The sequence below is a fragment of the Carcharodon carcharias genome, chromosome 14 (assembly GCF_017639515.1).
Source record: "Carcharodon carcharias isolate sCarCar2 chromosome 14, sCarCar2.pri, whole genome shotgun sequence".
NCBI classification, from domain to species: domain Eukaryota; kingdom Metazoa; phylum Chordata; class Chondrichthyes; order Lamniformes; family Lamnidae; genus Carcharodon; species Carcharodon carcharias.
The window spans coordinates 41920471-41946120 of record NC_054480.1 but is presented as its reverse complement, the minus strand read 5'-3'; the positions used below and the strand labels follow the sequence as shown (position 1 = coordinate 41946120).

Below are 25650 nucleotides of genomic sequence, written 5' to 3'. Positions count from 1 at the left end.
TTTGAAGTTTGCTTTCTCAAGTGCCTATCTAATTTCCATTTGAAATCATTGATCGTCTCGGTCTGCTTCATCTACTCTCATGGGCAGCCATCATCATGCACTGCATAAAAATGTTCTTCCTGTATCTCTTACACAAAAACTTAAATCTGTGTCCCTTGGTCCTTGTACCATCAATGAATGAGAACATCTTTTCTTTGTCTACCTTATCTAAACTTGTCATAATCTATTACACCTCCAGCAGATCTCCCCTCAAACTCCTTTGCTCCGAGTAGAAAAACCCCAGCTTCTCCAATCCAAACTTATAGCTAAATTCCTTCATCCCTGAAACTATTCTGGTAAATCTCCTCTATACCTTCAACAGGACCTGAGGTCCTAGCATTAATCCTTGGGGAACACCACTGTCAACCATCTTCCAGTCTGAAAAATAACCATTTACCACCACTCACTGTTTCCTGCCTTTCAACCAATTTAAAAAAAAAATCCAAACTGACCCTCCGATTCTATGAGCATCAATTTTATTAACCCACCTTTTACATGGTGCTTTGTCAAACGCTTTCTTAAAACGTACACAGACAATATCCACTGCAACCCCTTCATCAGCCTGCTTTTTTACTTCATCAAGAAATTCAACTATGTTAGTCAAACCTGATCTGCCTTTTAAAAACATTTGTCCTGTTCATTGGTTAAAAAAAAGGATTTTTAAAATTCATTCATGAGATGTAGGTGTCACTGGCTAGGCCAGCATTTAGTGCCCATCGCTAATTGCCTGAGAAGGTGGCGGTGAGCTGCCCTCTTGAACCGGAAATCCATAACATGTGACATTACAAATGACATTCATTTATTCTGTTCCTGTATTAAGGCTCATAGGGGTGAGGAGATGAGGGAAAGCCAAGATTGATGGCCAAAACACAGAATATGTATGGCACAGGTCCCATTGGGTTGAATTTCACCAGCCTTTTGGTGACAGACTGGAAGGCAGGAAGGGTGGTAAAATGACATCAGGAGATAAGCCCGACGAGTTCATGCTGTCATGGGATATTACCAAGGGTAGGTAATTTTTTTGCCTAAAACGGTAGTTTCTAAAATCTTGGACATCACCTGGCTGATAACATACTACTTGTAATTAGTGTTATAGGACACAACAAAATAAAGCAGCCTAACATGATATTCATACTTGGTCTAAAGTTAATGACTTTTACATGAGACTTGAACTTTATCATAGAAGTTACATTATATAAAGTCATTTGGTAAATTACGGCTGTACCAGTAGAGCAGTCCACTCTAATCCCATTTCTGTGCTTTTTATGTATATTCTTTCACCAACGGTAAAAAAGATGAGAAAACTTTTTTTCCATAAACATTGAGATTCTTTAAGATTTATCATGAATACCATAAAAGTGCTGCAATTTCCTTCAATAACATACCTGTCCTATAACCAGTGCTGTTCAGGTACACGGCAAATGTCCGCTGTTCATGTGTGGCCTGCCAGGAGGAGGATGAGCAGTTCTCATTGTTCGTGTAGGTATTGTGGTTGTGGACATATTTCCCTGTCAACATAGAAGATCTTGAAGGGCAGCACATGGGTGTTGTCACAAACGCATTTGTGAAGTGGGCTCCTCCTTGCTCCATGATCTTCCTGGTCTTGTTCATCACTTCCAAAGATCCTAAAAAGAATTTAAAAATTTATATCACAATTGCTGAACTAAAGTTCTCAACATTATCTACAAATATTAAGCTTTGTATGTCTGCAAAATACTCCTGGTGAGTGATTTTGACTTGAGGCAATAGTGTAAAACATTCGGAGAGATGCATAATGGGTGGCTGAATTGTTATCACCAGTTTTATATTCTCACCTAAAGTTAAAATTAGCCCCTTCTGACCAGATTACACTTCTTTCATACCTCTAGTAGGCACTTCCATAGGATTTTCCATTATCAAGGAAGCAATTATGAGCTGCACTGGTTCCCAGTCATGTCTGCAATTCTACCTCTAACACTAGACGGAACTTCAGAGTCTACAGATCACAAGACCAAAACCAGACTTACAGTTTCCCTCTTTAGATACAGACAAGTATCACTGCCCACTAATCTGTTCTGTCTATATTTTCCTTTAAGTTTTTAAATTTTTCAGTAATTATATTCTCTTGATTGCAGGGCTTTGTTTTGCTATTCCTAAATAAGGTTGTCTCAACGTCGTCTCTATAGCCAGGTTGCCTGAACACAGGCCTGGGTGAACCATTTCTAATCGACCTGCCCCCTCGAAGTCCAGGAAGGCCAGTCAGACCTCTGTCTAAGTCTTGATCCTCAATGTTACCTTCAACTTTTCCCGATTCCAAAGATCTTCGGGCCCCTCCTCCTCTTGATTCAGCCTGTAGCTCGATTGCCATCCACTTGCTTAGCAACTTTCTCTATCACTTGTCTTCTTAAAGTGCTCTGCACATGTCCATTTAATAATACTGTTTATTAGAGCATTTACTTATGCCTTCACAATGTCAACATATCAAAACAGTAATTTTTATTGAAATCAATTTTCATTGAGTATTTAAGAATATTACATCATGATAATATTAAAATTAAGAGCTATGGAATCTGAAAAATTTCTATCTGCCACTGGATACACAATTTTTTTTTTAAATCAGCATTTTAAAAAATTCCTGCTTGCATCATTACCATTCTCTTTACCGCAACACACCTCTCCCATATCCATCCACTGCCTCTTCTATGCCATCTGCTCCATCCCTACACTCTCTAATTTCATTGCACCTAAAGACTACATACCGTCTTGATTACATTTTATCTCAACTCCTCAAGTGTGACATCATTGGGGATAGTAAGGTTATAAAGATGCAGCCATATTCACATTTGCTTTCACCTGTCGTGTTCACACCACACTTCTCTGTCATACATAATTATAGGGAAATTAATTCTAGGCAAATATATTCAAAGATTGACATAAATGTAAATTTCTTCCAAAAACCCTTCTAAGGGAAAGAATGACAATCATTTAAAATATAAGAATTTTCCCCAAGAGAAAATAATTTATCAGCATAGGGGTCAGAATATTTGCAACTTAAAAAAAAATTGTTTGCAATATATTTGAAGAAAAAAACAAGAAAGTCAAACATTTTATCCTAGGTTCTCAACTGCATCTTGGAGAGGAACTCAATTCTGAATGATCTCAACCTGCATGGTCCCCTGATTGAACTATTAAATTCTGATAGTCAGAGACTATGTCTACGCAAAAACAATTAGATTGTCTCCTTAAACAAGATTCAAATTAACAGCAGATTAATATATCATGCATCATGTGCTATAACCTCTGCTCTTACAAAACAGTTTATCGTTTGACTACTGTGCACAGTCCTACAGAAGGTACATTTGAAAAATGGTATACCAGAATACAGAAGATTTAACACTACAGATGTTAAAATTGCTTTGCATTTATTTTTTAAAAATGTAAGTTGTTGAGTGCTTCTGATCTCACTTCTAGCTTCCCGCATTGAACTGACAAGCACCTTCCAATTTGTAAAGTCCACTAACCAAACAACAGTTCACATCCCAAATGACATATGTCTGTTTGCTTAATAATAAATAGCTAAAAACAGCCTTAAAGGAACATAAGGCACAATTTTAATTCATTCAGAGCCTATTCACTTACACGGAGTTAAAATCACTAAGTAGAATAATATAATGTGCATTCAATAGGACAATTAATATTTTTGTCCTTATAAATACATATCATCCAACTTAACCATAAGCAATTAATGGGCTGACAAGTGGCGAGTAACATTTGCACCACACAAGTGCCAGGCAATGGCCATCTCCAACAAGAGAGAATCTAACCATTGCCCCTTGATGTTCATGGCATAAGTAATCTGAACTAGTAATCCAGAGACCCAGAGTAATGCCCTGGGGGACCTGGGTTCGAATCCTGCCATAGCAGGATTTGAATTCAGTAAAAAAAAATCTGAAATTAAAAGCCTAATTGATGACCATGGGCAGAATCTTCTGGCTGGTGTGAGGGTGGCAGAGTCCGCACGCCAGCACGTAAAATGTCGCGCGAGCATCCCGACGTCAGTGCGCAGCATCACGATATTTCGGTCAGCGGGCACACTGTGCAGCGGGACGCCTGCCTGCCATTAATTAAAGACCTTGTTAAGGCCATTAACTCTCCAATCGACCAGGATTTTGAGGGGCCCGTGTGAACTTTGGGTTGGCGCACGGGCCCAACGGGCAGGCGGGTAAGTAATTTTTTTACAAACCTCATCCAGTGGCGGGATGAGGTTTGATATTGGAATTTAAAAATTGTTATAAAGTTTTTGTGTATTGGATTAACATGTCCCATCTCGTGTGACATTTTCACATGAGGGGGACATGTTAATGATTTTTTTTTATTTTTCTATTTTTAATGTTTCACAGCCTTTCCGCGATCTCTCTGAGGCAGCACTTTGCCTCAGGGAGATGTGCGCTCTTTCGTGCTCATCCTCACCAACCTGCCTGCTGCAGATACTGTCCATGACAGTATCGGTAGGCATGACCACCGCACAGTCATTGTGAAGACGAAGTCCAGCCTTCACATTGAGGATACTCTCCATTGTGATGTGTGGCACTACCACCATGCTAAATGGGGTAGATTTCAAACAGAAATAGCAACAGAAGACTGGGCATCATGAGGCACTATGCGCCATCGGCAGCAGCAAAATTGTACTCAAACACAATCTGTAACCTCATGTAACCGCAAATCCCCCACTTGACCATCGCCATCAAGCTAGGGGATCAATCCTGGTTCAATGAACAATGCAGGAGGGCCTGCCAGGAGCAACACCTGGCATACCTAAAAATGAGGTTTCAACCTGGTCAAGCTATAACACAGGACTATTTGCGTGCCAAACAGCATAAGCAGCAAGTGATAGACAGAGCTAAGTGACCCCACAACCAACAGATCAGATCTAAGCTCTGCAGTCCTGCCACATCCAAAGGTCAATGCTGACAGGCAATTAAATAGCTCACTGGAGGAGGAGGCTCCACAAATATCCCCATCCTCAATGATGGGGGAGCCCAGCACATCAGTGCAAAAGATAAGACTGAATCTTTTGCTACAGCCTTCAGCCAGAAGTGCTGAGTGGATGATCCATCTCCGCCTTCTCCGGAGGTCCCCAGAATCACAGATGCTAGTCTTCAACCAATTCGATTCGTTTCACATGATGTAAATAAACGGCTGAAGGCACTGGATACTGCAAAGGCTATGGGCCCTGACAATATTCCGGCAATAGTGCTGAAGACTTGTGCTCCAGAATTTGCTACGCCCCTAGCCAAGATGTGTCAATACAGCTACAACAATAGAATAACCCAGCTATTTGGAAAATTGTCCAGGTATGTCCTGTACACAAAAAGCAGGACAAATCCAACCAGGCCAATTACCGCCCTATCAGTCTACTCTCCATCATCAGTAAAGTAATGGAAGGGGTCATCAACAGTGTTATCAAGCAGCACTTGCTGAGCAAAACCTGCTCACTGACGCCCAGATTGGGTTCCGCCAAAGCCAGTCAGCTCCTGACCTCATTACAGCCTTGGTACAAACATGGACAAAAGAGCTGAACTCCCGAGGTGAGAATGACTGCCCTTGACATCAAAGCCACATTTTACTGAGGGTGGCATCAAGGAGCCCTAGCAAAACTGGACTCAATTGGAATCAGTGGGAAAACTCTCCACTGACTGGAGTCATACCAAGCACAAAGGAAGATGTTTATGGTTATTGCAAGTCAGTAATTTCAGCTCCAGGACATCGCTGCAGGAATTCCTCAGGGTAGTGTCCTAGGCCCAACCATCTTCAGCTGCTTCATCAATGACCTTCCTTCCATCATAAGGTCAGGAGTGGGAATGTTTGCTGATGATCGCACAATGTTCAGCACCATTCACAACTCCTCAGATACTGAAGCAGTCCATGTCCAAAGACAACAAGACCTGTAGAATATCCAGGCTTGGGCTGACAAGTGCCAAGTAACATTCGTGTCACACAAGTGCCAGGCAATGATTATCTCCAACAAGAGAGAATCTAACCATTGCCCCTTGATGTTCAATGGCATTACCATCGCTGAATTCCCCACTATCAACATCCTGGGGGTTACCAATGACCAGAAACTGAACTGGACTAGCCATGTAAATATTGTGGCTACAAGAGCAGGTCAGAGGCTAGAAATCCTATGACGTGTAACTCACATCCTGACACCCCAAAGCCTGCCACCAGCTACAAGGCACATGTAAGGAGTGTGTTGGAATACTTCCCACTTGCTTGGATGCGTGCAGCCCCAACAATACTCAAGAAGCTTGACAACGTCCAGGACAATGCAGCCTGCTTGATTGGCACCACATCCGCATGCATTCACTCTCTCCACCACTAACGTACAGTAGCAGCAGTGTATGCCATCTACAAGGTGCACTGCAGGAACTCACCAAGGCTCCTTCGACAACATCTTCTAAACCCATGACCACTACCATATAGAAGGACAAGTGCAGCTGAAAGATGGGAATACCACCACCTGGAAGTTCCCCTCCAAGTCACTCACCATCCTGATTTGGAAATATTTTGCCGTTCCTTCACTGTAGCAGGGTCAAAATCCTGGAACTGTCTTCCTAATGTCAGAGTGGGTGTACCTGCACAACATGGACTGTAGTGGTTCAAGAAGGCAGCTCATCATTACCTTTTCAAAGGCAATTCGGGATAGGCGATAAATGCTGGCCTAGCCAGCGTCACCCATAACCCATGAAAGAATAAAAGAAGGCACAATTTAGGTGTCACACCATTGCCCATGCAAATTTCTATGCCACAGTTAAAAAAAAGAGAACTGCACCGGGAAACCTTTCCTTTATCTAAAAATAGATTCTGACTGACCCCAAGAATAAAATAAAGTCAGACAATCTGCTAGTTAAACCTAGGATTTGCCTGAAAAAAAATTACCCTCTACTACTCATGAAGGCCAAATAATTATACCTTGTGGCCTAAAGATTGTACAAAGTTTAATATACATGCATTATTACAGGATATAATGCTCTTTTCCTTATAGAGTACCCCTTACTTACTGTAATAAGCTAGTATATAATATATTTATACACAAATAAATAGCAGTCAAATATTCACAAGATAATGGAAGCCAAAATACAGACTTACTGTTCATTTTAAAAAGATGGAATCCCAGTTAGAAAGAAAGAGAAGCATTTATTTATGTGGCATTTCTTCCATCTCACAAAAAATATCCCTAAGCACTTCACATTTTGTTAATTATTTTGAGTGCAGACATTATTATTCTGCAGTGAAATGTGACTATCATTTTATGCAAAGCATTATCCAATAAATAGTAATGAGATGAAAACTGGTCAGGGTGTTTTTTGGTGTTGTTAATGTGGGCTAGGAGCCCAGGAGACCTCACTCTTCTTCTCTGAAGAGTGCCATGGGATTTTTAATGTTATCCTGTACCATTGGCCTAATGCTACAACTGAAAGAGAGCAGCTCTGACAATACATCACTCCAATACAATATTGGAGTTTCAGCCTTGATTATGTGCCGCCCTAAAAGTGATGTTGCGCTGCCTATGAAGCTTGGTGCTGATGACTGTGAGTGCTGCCCGAAGCAAGGTAGGCAAACAAACCACGAAGTCCCGAGCAAAGTGCAGCTCATCTGGTGTACATCGCTCATGTACACTTGTGAAACACGTTGACATGCAGTCACGCTGACATGCTTGGATGATCCAGCATGAGGGGCGGATGATTCTGGCGAGCATGTTTATAATGAGATGCCAAATTATTGAAATTCGGTTCCCGTTCTGCGGCAGCGGGAAACGCGGCCCACCATGGACGGGTGGAGCAGACAATTGCAAACTGGTTTCACGACAGCATAAAACCAATTTTTTGCCTTCTTGCCATAATTGTCTGCCCGCCATGAAGCCCGATGCCAATTTCCAGCCAGTGTTTTTTTTGTACATGTCCATAGCTCTGGTCCCTTGTTTGTCAATCTTCAGGTGCCTGTACCTAAGTCACCTCACTTCACACTATAAAATAAGATTAGTTTAATTCATTATTTTTCAGGGATCTCCCAGTGCAATATCACAAGGGTTTGAGCCTAATGACAGGTAGTTACAACCAGCAAAGAGCCATAAAGTTACAAAGTACTTGCAGCACAGAAACAAGCCCAAACAGGTCCTTCTCAGAACTTATAATCACATGAGCCTCCTCCTGCCCTTTGGAATCTAGCCCCATCAATCCATCTTTTTATTCCTTTTTCCCTCAAGTGCTTTTCCAGGTTCCCCTGAAATGTATCCATGCTACTTAATTCAACTACTCCTTGTGGTAACAAGTTCTATATTCTAAGCATTCGCAGGGTCAAGAGGTTTTTCCTGAATTCCCTATTGGATTTAATAGAGACTCTCTCATCGATATGGCTCCTATTTCTAGTTCAGAAATGAAAACGTCTTCTCCATATCTATCCTATCAAATCTCTTCATCACTGTGAAGGTCGCTATGAGGTTACGCCCTCAGACTCCCCTTTTCTGGGGGCTGCTCAATCTCTCCTGTTTGGTATAACCTCTGTTTCCGCTGAGTGTACAAATGGTGCACTTGGTTGCAATCATTTTGAAAGAGAAACAAACATGGAGTTAGATTTTCAGTGCCTGTGTTATACAGGCAGAGTCTGTGACTCAGCACAACTGCCTTTCATGTGCCTTATGCAGCAGCAATCCGATTTGACCAATCATCTCTCAGAGAGTGGTGGTGCGTCACTTTGTCACTTGCCCACAGGCTGTTTCATACCTCCAGATTTAGCTGTCTTTCCTTCAATTTTAGCCTATCATTTCTTTCCCCCACCAACTACCCCTGAACAATCTGAGGTGCAATACACTTTGAAGAGAATGTGAGCAGATTGACCACATAACTGTATTACCCAATTGCTGTGTAGCATGGGCCACAATGTTAATCAGTAGTTTAGAATAGGGTCTGGTTGGAGAAGTACACATGTTATTACTGTTACTTGTGTTAATAAATAGCTTTTGCTTAATCTTACATTGGTCTCAGCGCCTGTAGTATCTTGTTTACCAACTCACTCAACAGTAGATAGGCGTGCAACTGTGTTCACTGAGCAAAGCGACCCGACAGAGAAGGAACATAACAACTGGCAATGAGGCAAAACATGACCAGTCAATGACACCAAAGAAAGCCACGAAAATTAAACAGAAGTAAATCAGCCGTGTCTTGTAAGGCGATTGTAAGTACAGCCTTTGTCATAGTCGTCGGAGTTATCTCCCTCCAGTATGCCACAGTTTGGCCGTATCAAGCCATTTGATCAGACCACTGATCACATTATATTGAATGCCTCGCGTCCTTATCTTTGGCCAAAGACATATCGGGGAAGGACAATAGGTGAGTGGTCCTCTTATTGATGTGCGGCAGTAAAACATATGGCCTAATTTGTAGTCTAATGGCATCCAATGTCCCAGATTCCAAGAGCTTTGATGAGTTGGTAAATCTTGGGAAAAGCCACTTTCAGCCAAAATCCTTGGTAACAACATTGTGTTTTAAATTTAATTCGAGGTGTCATGCCCCTAGAGACACAGTCGCTTGCTATGTAGCAGCCTTAAAACAACTGACAGAGCACTGAGTTTTGGACATCGATTAACAACATTTTAAGAGGCCGATTAGTATGTGGGATTAATGAAGATGGCATTCAAAAAACGTTGTTGTCAGAAACAAATTTAGACTTCAGCAGGGCGTTTGAGTTTGCACTCACAGTAGAGAGCGCAGTCAGGGATTCAGAAGCAATCAAGGGAGCACAAAATGGCACCATCCATCGCATCAGGAGGGAAGCACCGGTTAGAAATGGCGTGGAAGTGCTAGGCTTCATGGAAAGGCGGGAAACACTCACCATTAACAGACCAGCAAAAAGCAATAGTTTAATAAAGAATACCTACAATAATAACAGCAGAAATGAAACCAGACAGCCTGCAAGTGAACAACAATTTAAAAGAATCGAGTGTTTCTGCTGCCATCATAATGGGCACATTACACAATATTGTAAAGTCAGATTAAGACAAAACTTTAAGCAAAAAGGTAGAAATTGTGAAATCCACATAACAGAGGAACCAGAAGAAACAGAGTCAGATATTTACTCAATACACAACTTAGGAATGGGTAAAATCCACTGTTAATCTACGTGACAGTGAAAGTCAATTGGAAGCCCATCCGAATGGATATGGACACAGGGGCATCCACAACACTTATAGGGAAACATACATTCAAATATCTCAATGGAGGAGACCGCTCATTAAATCTGGAAAATTCAGATCCTAAATTAAAGATGGGTAAGAGGTATTTGAAAGTTTCCAGCACAGTATGGAAATCAGTCTGTTAATTTACCCCTGATAGCAGTAGCAGGGGAGGGTCCAAGTCTACTCGATCAGAACTGACTTATGGAAATAAAGTTGGAGTGGACCGAGATTTTCCAACTCAGAATGAAAGACCTGCCAGAATTATTACAGAAATAAGCCTCTACTTTCAGGGAAGAGCTTGGGAAGATTCAGGGGCTGCAAGTTAAAATCCATGTGGATCCTGGGGCAACTCCCAGATTCTTAAAGGTGAGGCCAGTCCCCTATGCATTACGAGAAAAGCTGATGTTGAATTAAACAGGCTGGGAAAGTTGGGAGTCATACAACCTGCACAATTTTCTGAATGGACAGTACCCACAGTTGCAGTACTAAAGCCTAACCAAAGTGTGCAAATATCCAGGGACTACAAGTCGACCGTTTTTTTAACAAAGTGGCCAGACTTGACAGGCATCCTATACCGAAAATTGATGAGTTATACTCCAAGCTGGCAGGGGGAACCACATATACAAAGCTCAACATGGCCACACTTACCTGCAAGTCAAGCTAGAAAAGGTCTCTTGGGATTTTGGGACAATATACCCGGTTACCCTTTGGAGTCTCATCGGCTTGTGCCATTTTCCAATGGCAATGGAAAATTTACTTCAAGGTTTGCCCTCTGTTGTAGTTTATCTCAATGATGTCCTAGTAACAGGACTAACTGATGAAGAACACATGGCTAACCTGGAAGAGTTACTTGAAGCATTTCTCACAAGCCACAGTACTCTTGAAAAAGAGAAAAATGTATCTTCCAAGCAAAAGAAGTGGTTTACCTGGGACATGGGGTCAGCTCACTGGGGCCTTCACCCAGCTGAAGACAAGGTGAGAGCTATTTGTGAGGCACCAGCACCAAAAAACGCCACAGAACTCAAGTCTTTCTTGAGGATGATTAACTATTTTGGCTGTTTTCTCACAAATTTTCCATCAATACCAGTTCCATTATACGGTTTGCTCAAGAAAAACCACAGGTGGACTTGGCAAGCTCCACAACAACAGGCTTTTATGACATTAAAGCAGTTGCTACATTCACCGGCCCTGTTGGTACATTTCAACCCAAAGAAAGAACTGATTTTGACCTGTAATGCATCCTCTTATGGAGTAGGGGCAGTACTCTCCCACCAGATGACAGATGGATCTGAACAGCCCATTGGTTACATCTCAAGAACACTGAGTGTTGCAGAACACAGATGCTCACAAATAGGGAAAGAAGGCTTATCCATCATATTTAGCGTTAAGACATTCCACATATACATCTATGGTCATGACTTTACCATTGTATCCAACCACAAGCCACTACTTGTTTGGGGAAGATAAAACAATACCCCCAATTGCCTCTGCATGCATCCAAAGGCGAGCACTGATTTTAGCTGCTTACAAATATACTTTTATCTACTGGCTAGGAAGCCAGATTGCAAATGCCAATGCATTGAGTTGATTACCTCTAAAAGGCAGCAATGTGAACATACCAATTCCTCAAACACTAGTCTTGTTATTAATTTTTCTGGATTCATCACCAGTATATGCCAAACAAATAAGAGAGTAGACAGACCGCGATCCAGTTTTGTCCCACGAAAGGGAACAAGTCTTACAGGAATGGTCAAATGAGCCAAAGTCTGATGAAATGAAGCCCTATTTTAAGAGGAGATATGAGCCCACCTGCAATGTTGGCATCTTGATATGGGGAGCGAGAGAATTTGTGCTTCCGAGAGGAAGAAAGCCATTATTGACTGAATTGCATAGGACTCACCCCGGCATCTCTAGAATGAAAATGTTGGCACGCAGCTACTTATGGTGGCCAGGGATGGATACAGAAATTGAAAACTTAGTCAAGAGTTGCACACATACCAACAGGTACAGAAATTGCCCCCTTCTGCTCCATTGCATCCCTGGGAAAGGCCAGGAAAGCCATGGACCCACTTCCATGTTGAGTATGTGGGGCCTTTTTTGGGCACAGTGTTCCTCTTGATTATAGACACTCACTCAACGTGGATGGATGTATACAAGGTGAGATCACCCACATCTGCCGCCACCATAGACAAATTGCGTCAGAGTTTTGTGATACACGAGTTACCAGAGATAATAGTGTCTGATAATGGACCAGCATTCACCAACAGGGAATTCCAAAGATTTACAAGTCTCAATGTCATAACACATGTTAAGACTTCGCCTTACCACCCTGCATCCAATAGTTTGGCCAAGAGGGCAGTCCAGACCTTCAAGCCTGGGATGAAAAAACTGGATGAAAACTCTATTGCAACTAGATTATCATGTTTCCTACTCAGCTATAGGACTATGCCACACATGATCACCGGTATTGACCAGCAGAGTTATTAATGAAGAGACACCTCAGAACACATTTGAGTCTTCTAAGTCTGAATTTACGGGGGAGGGTAGAGAGAAGTCAGGAGGTCCAGAAAAATGGACATGATTACCACAGTCGTGGAAGAAACTTCACTGTTGGAGACAAAGAACTTTGGAGATGGGACCAAATAGCTATCAGGTGAAGTTAGTGCAGTGACAGGACCATCTCATATCACATATTGGTTGAAGGCTGGATAATTAGGAAATACGTAGATCACCTCAGGAAAAGGGAAACAGATCTACAAGAAAAGATGTGCCAAGCATTCCCGTTAGAGCATACAGCACCTATGGAAGGAACTCCAGTTCGTTTGGAAATGCTTGTAGGGTCCACTGAGCCTGAGAGAGTCAAAGAAACAAACTTACAGGTTCCTACTTGAGAGCCTAGTGGACAGATGACTCCTGAGAGGGAGGACACGGATAAACCATCCGAAGTCGTAGAACTATAACGTTCATCATGTTTGAAGAAGCCTCCCGAGAGACTGAATTTGTAAAGGGTTTATTTATGTAAATAGTTGATATATTGTAAAGATTGTAAATTGTACTTTTGAGTAAAGGGGGAGGGATGTTGTAACCTGAGGTGCAACACACCTTTAAGAGAATGTGAGCCGATTGACCACATGATTGTATTATCCAATTGCTGTGTTGCGTGGGCCACAATGTTAATCAGTAGTTTAGAATTGGGTCTGGTTGGAGAAGCACATGTGTTAATGCTCTGTTACTTGTGTTAATAAACAGCAAGTGCTTCATCTTACATTGGTCTCTGCGACTGCAGTATCTTGTTTACCAACTCACTCACCAGGAGATAGGCGTGCAACCATGTTCACTGAGCAAAGCGACCTGACAGAGAAGGAACATAATAGCCCCCCAGCCTGTGTGTAGCCTTAATAAATATTTTAGCTTTACGAAATGCTGAAATAATGCCCCATATGCAGCCACTTACTTTTACGTGACTAGTTCTTTAAATTTTCACCACAGCCCTTTAAGAGCTGCTCAGTTATGCTCCCTATGCCTGGGTCAAAGTCTGCAGACAATAAACCATAGCTATATAAATAAGTTAAAGATGCAAGGCCAGCTGTCTATCCTGCTTATGTGACATACGCATAACACATTTGCAACCCTGTCAACACTGTGACAAGACCACAAATACACAGTATACCAGATTCTCAACAATGGTCTTTTGCTATACAGAAAGCTCTCCTTCATGTATAATTTGTGAGAGAATGAGATCAAATTGATGACATTTTCATTGCTCTGGGACAAACTGAATGAATCTGAAGGAGGACCCATTATAGATTTAGTAATAAAATGTGAATGAGTTGGTTAATATTCTTGCAGAGTTTCAAAACCAGTGCAACAGCAATAAAATGCAAGGTCCATTTTTAACATTTTGTCAAAATATATTACTGTAATTGAAGAGATCTTCTTTCAGTGTGAGATAGGTTCAGGTCAGTTGACGCCATTAAAGTGAAATAAATGAATGTATTGCGTTACACTGAAAATGGGCAGTATTTTTATCTGGATCTAAAGTGGTTATTTAAAATGGATATAAATGGGTCTGTAGATTGTATACAATATACTGGTTATGCTGGGAGCTAATAGTTTGGTTTTCTGAGCATATTAACTGATGTTTATTCAAAAATTAATTACTAATTGGTGACTTGAATAAAGGGGTCGATTGTAACGAGAAGTAGGATTGCTGTATGGGGGACAAAGTGGATAGTGCAATCGATAATTGTGAAGGAAGAAATGCCGGGTTGATTTTAATGGCTGGACCATTTACATGGAGCTTGTTAGCCTCCCACCCAAACCTAGCTGAACCTACCATGTGTCTGACAGGTAGGAGTGGGATTTCGGGCAGCAACAGGCTGGGGACCCGCATTGTATGGTGCCCATACTAAGGTAGGTTGATCGGTGAGGTTGACATACAATCATTGTCAGGGTGGTGGGGCGCAGGAGTAGAGGGGATGGAGGCTCAGGATGGGCAAAACCCAAGATTTCATTGCAGAGCACAAATGAACACATCCGCTTTTCCTGGACTGTCCTGAACTTCTTCAGGTACTCCACCCAATTCCCAGCCAGTTGGCCTGGTGAGGAAGCTACCGCCATTCTCTTGTTTGGGTCTCAGGTTGATACTGGAGTCAGGTCCCAATGATTTCATCAGAGCTTGATTTGCATACCTAAAGAAAGACCCCAATAGCTTCAGGCAGATGTCATTGCTCTGTTACAGACAGGGATGAGAGAGAACTGAAACTCCAATTCTCTTCCCTTCTTGTCTGTAATCAGTGCATTTATTGAAAAGGACGGTGTATGTTTTTCTCAGCCCCGGAGTATAGGGTCAATTGGAACAACCAAAAGCAAGTTTTTGTGGATTTAAGTAAAGATTACTTATTCATGCATTCAAGCTGAAATCTGACATTACATCACTCTCACTCACACATACATACAGACTCTCAATAAAAAATACAGTTACAAGGGCTAGTGCACTTGGACCAATTACAAAGGAAAGGTTCATAGTTCACATGCTTGGCTCATCTTGGGAAAGCAACATACATTGCAGGCCTGGTAAAGAAGATGTTTTTACTCTTGAAGGGTAGTCTAGGTGGATTTATATAGTTAAAATCATATATCTGAATTATTGCAGGATTCCCTCGAAGAGATGGTTTGCTCACCAAGACACCAAGTTAGTTACTTGTAGTCTTCTTACCAAGGGGTCAGGTTTTTGTACTGGTGGAATTGCAAAGGAACAGGATGATAAACTTTAAGTTGTTGCCATCTCCAGGTTTTAAAGTTGTAGATGCTGATGTCTATTTTTGCTGCTGTTGTTTCTTGCTGTGTTATTTGCAGATTGACCAGTTTCTCCTTGTTTCTTGGGTAATAAGATTCATTATCTGAAGACAGTTAAGGTGACATGATTAATACTTCTACTGTCCACCCAAATTATTTAAAGTTAGAAGCCACTGTAGAATGGATGTTGGATATCCACACTTACTTATGATGGACTGGTTTCTCAACAGCTCTCTTGGTTAAGTTTAGAATTCAGAGCCAGGGCTCTGGAAGTCCATTGATCTTGAGTTTTGAATAAGTTCACAAACAATAGAAGGTGTGAATTCCACAGATGGTTTTCATCTTGCTATATCCATTCAAGGGGCAGGCACTCATTGTGGTCATTCATTTAGGAGCTTTTTGGAGACTTGAGATATCTATGCCAAAACTAAAAAAGTCATCTGACCCTTGGCAGCCAGTTTAGTAATCTTTTAATGTTCACTTATAAAAGAAAAGGACAGTTTCAGAAAATTCTGTACTGAATGCAGTCCATGTTTGAAGTTATGACTATGACATGCCTTTACTGGGCATGACAGTTGCCTCCAATTTAGAGTTGAAGTTGGCCGGATCAGGGCAGATGCGAGTAGGTTCCCCATTCCATGTTAACTATCTCTATACTCCACTTCTGCCATGTGGGTTGGAGTTAAAACGTCTCAAATCCTTTTCAGGCTTAAGTTAAACAAAGTATTTTTCTCCAGCGCCGCAGCCAACCAGCCAGTCCCATTCACCTCTCCCATTTGTTATGACCAGAATGGAGGAGTGCGTGGATTATCCAGCCCCAAAACTCTGCAGGTCATACCATTAGTTTAAATGTTTAGTTTTCTCGCCATAATGGCCAATTGTTTATCTTCACTGTAGGTACCCAGAGTAAAAGCGACTTTAGCCAGGCTCCTTTCAATAAACTCAGAATGGTTAATTTATTATAAAACAGAGCTTCTTTTTAACAAGTTGCAAGAATTGGTTAACACACAATTATAATGTGGAAGTATAACACTCTATCGCTTCTTAAAAATTCCCCAGCACACACACGGATAAACAAAGGACACACAAGTAGCCTCTGCAGAGGCGGGCTGTTGGATAAAACATTACAAGAAAAAGGTAAAGTTGGCAGAGGTTCAACGCTGTCAATATGGAGCCTCCTCATGTGCAGACGGGCTGCTTGTCCCAGTAAATGTCTGGAAATTCTCACCAACAGAGCTTTGGTGTGGAAGAAAATATAGAGCTGGACCAATTTTTCCTGTCTCAGCTTTGCAGGTCCAAAATACAGGCACGTTACACTCAGGTGAGAGGCAGAAATTTATGCTGATCAGGCAGGTGCGTGTATGAACTGACTGGACATGAAATCGTGCAAGATGACATTGGGCGAGCGTCCCAACATCACCCCGCGCTCATGCAATATTTTGGTCAGCGGGCATGCGTAAAAGTTGGGAGTGAGCCTGCCGACAATTAAGAGGGCAATTAAGCCCATTAATGGAGCAATGGACTCTGATTTTTCGTGGTCTGGCCAACCTTACGGTTGGCGGATGAGCAAATTGGCCTGGCGGCCTTTACATTTTTCATGAAACCTCATCCATGGGTGGGGTGAGGTTTCCGTGATGAAATAAAACATAAACAAATTTCTGTGGACAGCATTTTCAGTAGCTACATTTTCAGGTGATTTATTATGATACATGAACACTTTCTTTCAGCTTCTGAAACCTTTATTTTTGATTTTTCAGGCCTTCAGCTCCCTGAGGCAGCTCACGTGCCTTCTGGGAGCTTTCTCTCAGTGCTGGCCCACACCGACATATCAGCGCCCGCCCTCTTTCCACCCCCACCCCGGCAGCACCTAACTTCTCAGCGCGCAGCGTGAAATCGTGGTCGGCTGCCGATCTCAGTTGGCGGTTCGTTCCCCAACCAATCCTGCCCATCGATCTAGAAATTCAGGCCCAGGATTTTCTGGCTACAGGTTTATAACTACACACAGAATTTCAGCCAAGGCAGAGAGAGAAAGAAAGTGTCAGTTAGGGTGGCCTTCCTGCTCAGCTTATTCCTCAACAAGACTGAATTCACAAAACAACAGCTCAAAACTTAAAGCTTGTCTCTGCCCTGTGATTTCCAGTAAATCACTTGCCTGTGGTTTTACCAGCCTTTCTTTCTGTTGCCCCACCCCAATCCATCAATTAAAACCATTGCAGTTCAAAACAAATAAACAGCTGGTCAGGTGATTTCATGGAAAAGGCATGCTTATTGACAGTTCCAAGGTGAACTTATGACCCTTTAAAAAAAAAAACTCCAGTCAGCATCCAAATGTCCAGGCAATGTAATTCTATATTTTAAAAGAAGAATCCAATTTGTGAAGATATGGTTTTCCCAACACATTTGTGTTGGAGGGATAGGTGTAGGTGGGGCAGAAAACAACAGTGACACAGTTGTCAACATGGCCTCCTTGGGGTTTAACTAAGCCTTTGCTCACTACCATTTCCTCATGGCCCAGCTTTTGAATAGAAAGCTCGTCTCTCTAACAATTGGACTGAAGAAGGGTCATACGTACTTGAAACTTTAACTGCTTCTCTCTCCACAGAAGCCGTCAGACCTGCTGAGTTTTTCTAGCATTTTCTGTTTTTTGTTATAGGACTGAATAGCCTGCTGTTCTTAGCAAGATTCTGGCTGCTGTGACATTATCCAGAAAGCTTGCTTTGCTTCTCAGTTGGCAGAATTTAGAATTTTATTTGTGCTTTCATTTTTCGATGCAAAATTGCCTCAGAAATGTCATCAGATGCACAAAATTACTCCAGCAACTACTGCAATAGAAACAGAGATGGTTGATCATCCAGAGAAGGTAGCTTTGCAGATATGCTTTGAGAGAGCACAACTGACAAGCTATTTAAGAATGAATACTTGGAAGAATGGTAACAACTCAAAAGCACAAAGAAAGACTTGCATTTATAAAGCACCTTTCATGACCTCAGGACTACCCAAAGCACTTTACATCCACTGGCATACTTTTGAAGTGTAGTCACTGCTTCTCTGCAGGAAATGTGACAGCCAATTTGTGCACATTAAGGTCCTCCAAATAGTATGTTGATAACAGCCAGCTGAACTGTTGTGATGCTGTTATTTGAGGTTTAAATATTGGCCTGGACACTGGGCAGAATTTCTGTGCTCTTCTTTGAAATAAAATCTTATTCATCCACCTAGGAAGAAAGATAAGGCTTCAGTTTACCAGCTCTGCTGAAAGAACTCACCATCAACAGTGACGCACTGACATATTGGCTTAGATTTTGTGCTCAAGTCTCTGGGACTAAAACCCACAACCTTCTGACTCAAAGGCAACAGTGCTACCAACTGAGCCACTGCTGACACAGAGATGTGCAGAAATGCTGTAGCAAATAGTCAACCACATTTGCAACTGCTGCTGAGAGTTTACTGAGTTCTTGTCGCCAGGGTGAGGGATATAATGGAATGTTTGCAAAGAGTTTGGAGAGGCAAGAAACAAAGCAAAAGCCAATAGAATTCAGGTTTTGCAAGGAGTCTTTCAGCAATTGGGGGCAGAATTTTCCATTCTGGAGAGTGAGTGCAGTGGCGGGTGGGATTTGCAGCCATAAAATACTGTGGATGCTGGAAATCTTAAACACAAACAAAAATTGCTGGAAAAGCTCAGCAGTCTGACAGCATCTGTGGAGAGAAAGACAGAGTTAACATTTTGAAGTTCTTCTTCAGAATCCCAACAGAGCTTTGGTGTGGAAGATTAGCAGCCAGTTTCCCGCTGATTGGCAGGTCGGGATCTCACACCCGATCTTCCGCTTGAAACCTCGTTTATGCATAGATGAGGTGCTTATAGGATCACGTGGCAGGGCTGGCACAGATGCATCCGCTGCCGTCACCTTGAAGGGTCAAAGTTCCTAGTGCCATATTTAAATGTTACCTGAACACACACATGACTCTCTGTAGCTGTGTGGTCGTAAGTTCCAGAGATGGGCCCACGGAACAAGAAGAGTGCACCAACATTTAGCCTCGGCTCCCTGGAGGCTTTAATTAGAGATGTCCGCCAGCACTGTGAGGCTCTTTTTCCCAGGGATGGATCCAGGAGGTCCACCAACCTCATCGTACTGGCCTGGGAGGCAGTCGCGAAGGAGGTCAGCTCCCCGGGCAACCGCCAGACAAATGCCATCCAGTGCAGGAAGGGGATGAATAATTTCATCCACTCCACCAGAGTAAGTCAGCTTTCAGCTCACTTCAAACTCTTACTCTTTTTGAGAGCCTCACAATCATGTGATATCTAGCTGACTCATTTAAGTTACTCACCCAATTGTGATGTCAAGGAGATGTGTCAAGCTCTTTATTGAAAGCGATTGCAAATTGCGGAATGAATTTTTATTCCATATAAGACACCATGGAGTTGTGTGCTCAATTGCTTTGAAGGGTCACTAGTAATGTTGACTCATGTTCAGGTAGCAGTCTTCATTGTTAGTGCCAATGTACAAGACCTGCAACCATGATGGTATCACCAGCCATGTACATATCTCTGTGGCTACAAGAAGTATCTCATTCAGGAGGCCACGATTGCATCAGGTCCAGATTATGCAGGGTTTGTGCAGCCTTTCACTTGCCAGAGTGGCTAACTGCAGCTTTGGCTGCTGACCTTCTCAAAGATTAGGGCCTGGTGAAAGATGAGTGTTGAAAGCCCAAGGCTGAATACTGACCTTTCTCTCGATGTGAGTGGTTGTAAAGGCCTTTCAGATCACTGGTATGTCACTAAGGGATGAGAAATGCACTCGGGTCCTCTTGCCTGTACCTTACTCCTCCTGGAACCGTATGGCTGTCAGCGTCTCACAACCATGTCTTCCGCACCGAGCCACTTTGATGGCATCCACTCATGGAAGCTCACCATTATTTTCCTCCTCAGCTTCATGCCTTACAGGTTTTCATCGTCCAAGGAGTTCTCAGCCTCCACCATAACTCCCTCCAGCAAGTCAACTCCCTTTTGAAGTGCCAGGTTGTGCAGGGCACAACACACCACTATTTTGAGGGATATGCTCAGCGGAGAGTGCTGCAGAGCCCCACCTGATCAAGCATCAGAAGTGCAACTTTAGAATCCTGATGATCTGCTCTGTGATGGATCTTGTTGAGTTATGCGCGGTATTGTATCCTTCCTCCGACGCACTTTGAGGATGGCAAATGGGTATCAGAAGCCATTGTTTCAGCGAGTACCCCATACCATCTAGCAGCTAGCCTTGTAAGCGCCAAGGCCCTTCAAATATCTGAGGCACCTGGGAGTGACTCAGCATGTATGTCATGGGAACTACCAGGGTACCTGGCATAGATGTGCACGACGTGCTTCTGATGATCGCACACCAGCTGAACGTTTAGTGAGTAGAACCCTTTCCTGTTAAGGAACGTTGGGGGCTGATGCCATGGAGCTCTCATTGCACATATGTGTAATTGTTTGCACCCTGTACTCTAGGGAAGCCTGAGACAGCTGCAAAGCCCAGGAATCTAGCAGACTGGCAAACTTCATCCAGTGTGAACTTCACATGATGATGAGCCTTACTGTAAAGGGCATCTGTCACCTCCATGATGCATTTACGTGTTGAGGACTGAGAAATGTCACATAGATACCCTGGCATAAAAACTGAGTACAGCTGTGACCTTCAGGGGCACTGGCAGGGGATGTTCATGCAGCGTTAGATCCTCATGCAGAATGTGGCGGATATGAGCGACCTCATCTCTTGACAAGCCTAGATATGCACAGCATTGTCTCTTGCTCATCTCCAGGTAGGAACGGCACCTTCGGTAGATCCCCGGACATGCGAGTCACCTCCGTGGGATGGGTCTGACCTCCTCATTGTTTGAATGTTGTTGGGGCTCCCCTGGACTATGGACCTCAGGCCCAGCTTCCTCTTGAAGCTGTGCTAGGCGGTGCCAGACCCTTCTCCTCCTGAATTGGGGCACAGCCATCAAGAAGGCAGCATTCAGCGCAGGCTCCATTATTCACTCCTCCTTTCCCCTGTGGACAGATGCAATCAATTGATGAATGATGGGCAAATATAATCAATCTCCTATTCGCAACCAGAAAGCCACTGTCATGCCCTAGAGTTGCGTCCGTACTATTCGCTTTTTCCTGATCCAGCGTTCCAGCTGAGGCACTACCTCACAGACCTGGGTGACCAAGATGCCACCCTAGATATTTGACATCTCAATTCCTGAGAGGTTGGAAGAGGCTTCAGCACATCCAGGATATGTTCAACCTTACCTAATATACTTCTACTGTGTCTGATCTGGTATACTGATTATGCCTAACCTGCACTTTTGGAATGACTGGATGCCCTTTGGCCCGTTTTGGAGAAAGAACCTTAGAGGCTTTCATTGATCATGTTGCAGATATTCAGCAGCTGTGCTCCCTTCATGGTTGGCTACATCTTCCATTCTCACATTCCTCTCTGTTAATGTCCAAATTGATATGTTTTATTGGGACCTCAATGAGTCCTCTCAAGTTGAAGCACTCCAAATGTCAGTATCAGTGCTTCCAATTGCACCTTCTCAAAACACTCTTCAAGACTTCTAGCAGCTCAGAGTTCATTTCAATATTGTTACTCTAAGCAGTTTGAGGGTGCCCCTTGAGAGGGTCCGAGTCCAGCCGCAGGCTCCTCCCACACTACCTCAGACCCCTCCCGTGCAGATTCTTTTTCAGTCTTGATTTTAAACTGAGACATAGCTTTGAAGTCTCAAGGTGGAGATGCTGCATTTTTACAAAGACTAGCTTTGACCCGCCCTGTCAGCGTCTGGGGTCCCCCCAGATCTTCCTCGAGCCTCATGATGTGCAGGTAGAACTTCCTCCAGTGATTCTCCAGCCTCCCCCTGCTTTATTACATTTTCCCATTTACAGGCTGCTGTTGCCTCCCCTGACCATGACCATCCCACCTGCAGCTCAGTACCGAGCCAGACACCCCAACCATTCCTGGGTGTCAGACTATGACCATGTCCTGTACACTAAGCCGTGCCTGATTCAATTAAGCACACAGACCTTGCTACTCCCTGGAGTGGGAAGACAACATGCATGCCATGCATAGCCCTGTAGCATGGCCTGCAAAGCCCCATGACTAACTTAATCTCTCACACTGACTAGGTGGTCCACAGAACCTCAGGACTGCCTTTAATCTCTCGACCAGACCTCTTTGCTCCAGTCCAGGGACTATGACTATCTTTCACTCAGCTCTGTGGTTCCTTCAGGCCTGGTCACAAGACCATTTCATCTGTATGAGTCTCTGTGCAACCTGTCCCTCTTGTGCAAGCCTCCCACCACCCCCCACCACCCCCGACCCCCCCCCCCCCCAACACCTTCGTGCACCCCTTCCCTCATGTGCCACACTAACCCTCCCTTTCCTACTCCAGAGTCTACATGTATCCCCAGCATTCAATCAATCCAAATTCCATCCGCCCCTCTTCTGTGTCCGTGTGTCAGTGTTCCATGTCAGGCTCCAGCATCCCCAACCCCAAACTTCCCTCTGCCTGCCATTGTGCCCCCTGCCTCAAACATCACCATACCCACTTCGGCCTCATGTCCTCGTCGTCTTCTTCTCCACCCCCACCCCCACCCCCTCCAACCCCACCAGACCCCCTTTACCCTAATGTATCCATCATCCACTCCTCCCCTGACCACCCGTTTGTTTGTTTTTTAGTGCAGCTCTGCCTGAGGCTTGCAGCACAAAATGGTGTCATCTGGAGTAGCCCAGCACCCACTGTGAGCAGGTCAGCTCAACACCCATGACACTTACCGTGAACGGCCCAAACATAAACCCCCACCAGTGTGGGGTAACACTGCCGTCACTGAGGATCTGGTGCAGCGCTGTTGCAGGTAGTGTCTGAATGTTGCACTCACTTTGAAGTCACGAGCGAAGTGAGGGTGGGCTACTGCACGCCACTTCCATCCAGTCGTGAATGAGAACGATCTAATTTCCCACACGTGACGGGTAACTGGGAGGGGGAATGGCAAGTAATTCCGGCAAGTTGTGTTTTTAATGAATATTCATGACATGCTAATACATGTAGATCGAGTTCCCCTCATGGGTCAGCACGAAATCTGAGCCACACTCGGCCCGCCATGGAAATGGTGAGGGGAAAATTCCGAACTGTTTCCAACCGGTGGGATTCCAACTTTTGGCACTCTCCGAGTTTTCCGCTCCCATGAAGCCCACCACTGCCAGGACCAGAAAATTCCATCCTAGGAGACTGACTGAAGCTTAAATATGTTTTTAAAATGTTAATTTATGTTAATATTTTCTTTTATATCAGTTGTATGTGGAAAGTGTTGATTAATGTAAATTTGTAAAATAAGGATGGTAAATGGACAGATAGTGTAGAAAAAAATGATATTTGAGATATTATGTTAGAATTGAACTGCACAGGAGAAACAATTTTCACCCAAACAAAACCAATGCCCTCATTGGCAATACATACACAAGTGCTATGGAGGAGGGTTCAAAATGATACGCTGAGGTAAGACAGAAAAAGCAAGGTGGATATGCTTTAAGTAGAACCAAAAGGAGAAGTATAGAGAATAAAATAAGAAGAAAAACAGAGATGTAATACTTAACAGTTCAGAAGAAGTGGGGTATAAAAATAGTAAGATTGACAAGAAGAAAGAGACTTTACGGGATGTAGATATAAATGCGCTAATGAATATAAATTGCTGAGTTCAAAGCATAAATTCCTATGGGGAGTATGGTATATTTGCATTAATAGAGATGTAGGATAAGCGAGAGCAGGATTTAGAGCCAAACATACCTGAATGCAAAATATTCAGGAGGATTAAGAAAACAAATAGCGACAGCATGAAACAAGACTTCATTACAGCACTAATGAATTTGCAATTATATAGCACCTTGGAACTCCCAAAGTGCTCTAATAAAGTACTTTTGAAGTGAGTTCATGGATGTAATGCATGGAAGTGGAGTGGCTGACTCATTCAGGGTTCGTCCCATAAACAGCAATAAGATAAATGGTCAAATAAACTGTGCTTGGTGGTGCTGGTTTGGGGTTAAATGTTGGCCAGGAAAACTCCCCTATTCTGGTTAAAATAGTACCAGGGGATTTTATTTTTACTGGGAGAGCTGATGAGATTAGTTTACTATCTCATTCTAAAGACTGATGGTGCAGCAGTTTCTTAGTATTGCATTAAAGTCGCAGCTCCAGTTAAATGCTTAATTCTTTGCAATGGGGCTGGAAGCCACAAACTTTGGATTTAGGGGTGCAAGGCACTACTACTGAGTCAAGGTTGACACTGTTGTGTCTTTAAGGGTTATCAGCATGATATCACTAGAAGGAATGTGTCATAAGATCCAGTCTCAGTTTCACTTTTGCTTTGAACAGAACACACACACAGCTCTGGTGTGTTAAAGCTTTATACCTATGTATAGCTGTTCTCATGTGCCTTGTCTTAATTAATGAACCCAGAACATGTTTAGCCAATCCCTTCTGAGTAATTGGTGCCATGTCTCTTATACAGCAAATAAGCTTAAGGATTTATATCATTATAATAACATGACAGACACTAGAATATAAGGACAATATAAGGTCATGAAAAAATTGGTAAAATTAAAGAATAAGTGGGGACACATTACTCTAATGAGCATACTAATGCATGGCTTTAAATTATCCAGCGATAGATCGAAATAACATTATATAAATGCCCATACAGAGAACATAGACTGAAGAGCAAATTGGACAGACAATATAGATGAAATTTAAGTGAGGAAATGCAAGGCGATATTCTTTCAAAATGTCATTGAGAAGATAAAAAGTAAAATGCCAAAGAGTACAAAAGCAGAGATATTTAATTGTGCAAATACACAAATCTTGAAAAATCAGAAGAACAAATTGAGAACTCTGTGACAAAGCACATGGAATCCAAGATTTATAAACAACAGCATTGCAAAGAAAAACAAAGAGACAAGGCTAAAATTATTCAGATCACTGATTAGACCACAGCTGGATTGTTGTGTCCAGTTTGATCTGCACTACTTTTGGAAGGATGACAGAGGAGGTACAAAAGATAATCACCAGCATGATATCAGAGATGA

The 25650-nt window shown here is 42.8% G+C and overlaps 1 protein-coding gene across 9 annotated transcripts in view; it reads right to left on the bottom strand.

Moving 5' to 3' along the window:
• LOC121286930 (extracellular sulfatase Sulf-2-like) overlaps window positions 1–25650 on the bottom strand; it is a 369814-nt gene that overhangs the window by 119563 nt on the left and 224601 nt on the right. For all 9 annotated transcript variants that reach the window (XM_041204225.1, XM_041204226.1, XM_041204227.1 and 6 more), the window contains one exon: window positions 1425–1664. In XM_041204225.1, the coding sequence (XP_041060159.1) occupies window positions 1425–1664 (240 nt within the window). The remainder of the gene's footprint in view (window positions 1–1424; window positions 1665–25650) is intronic.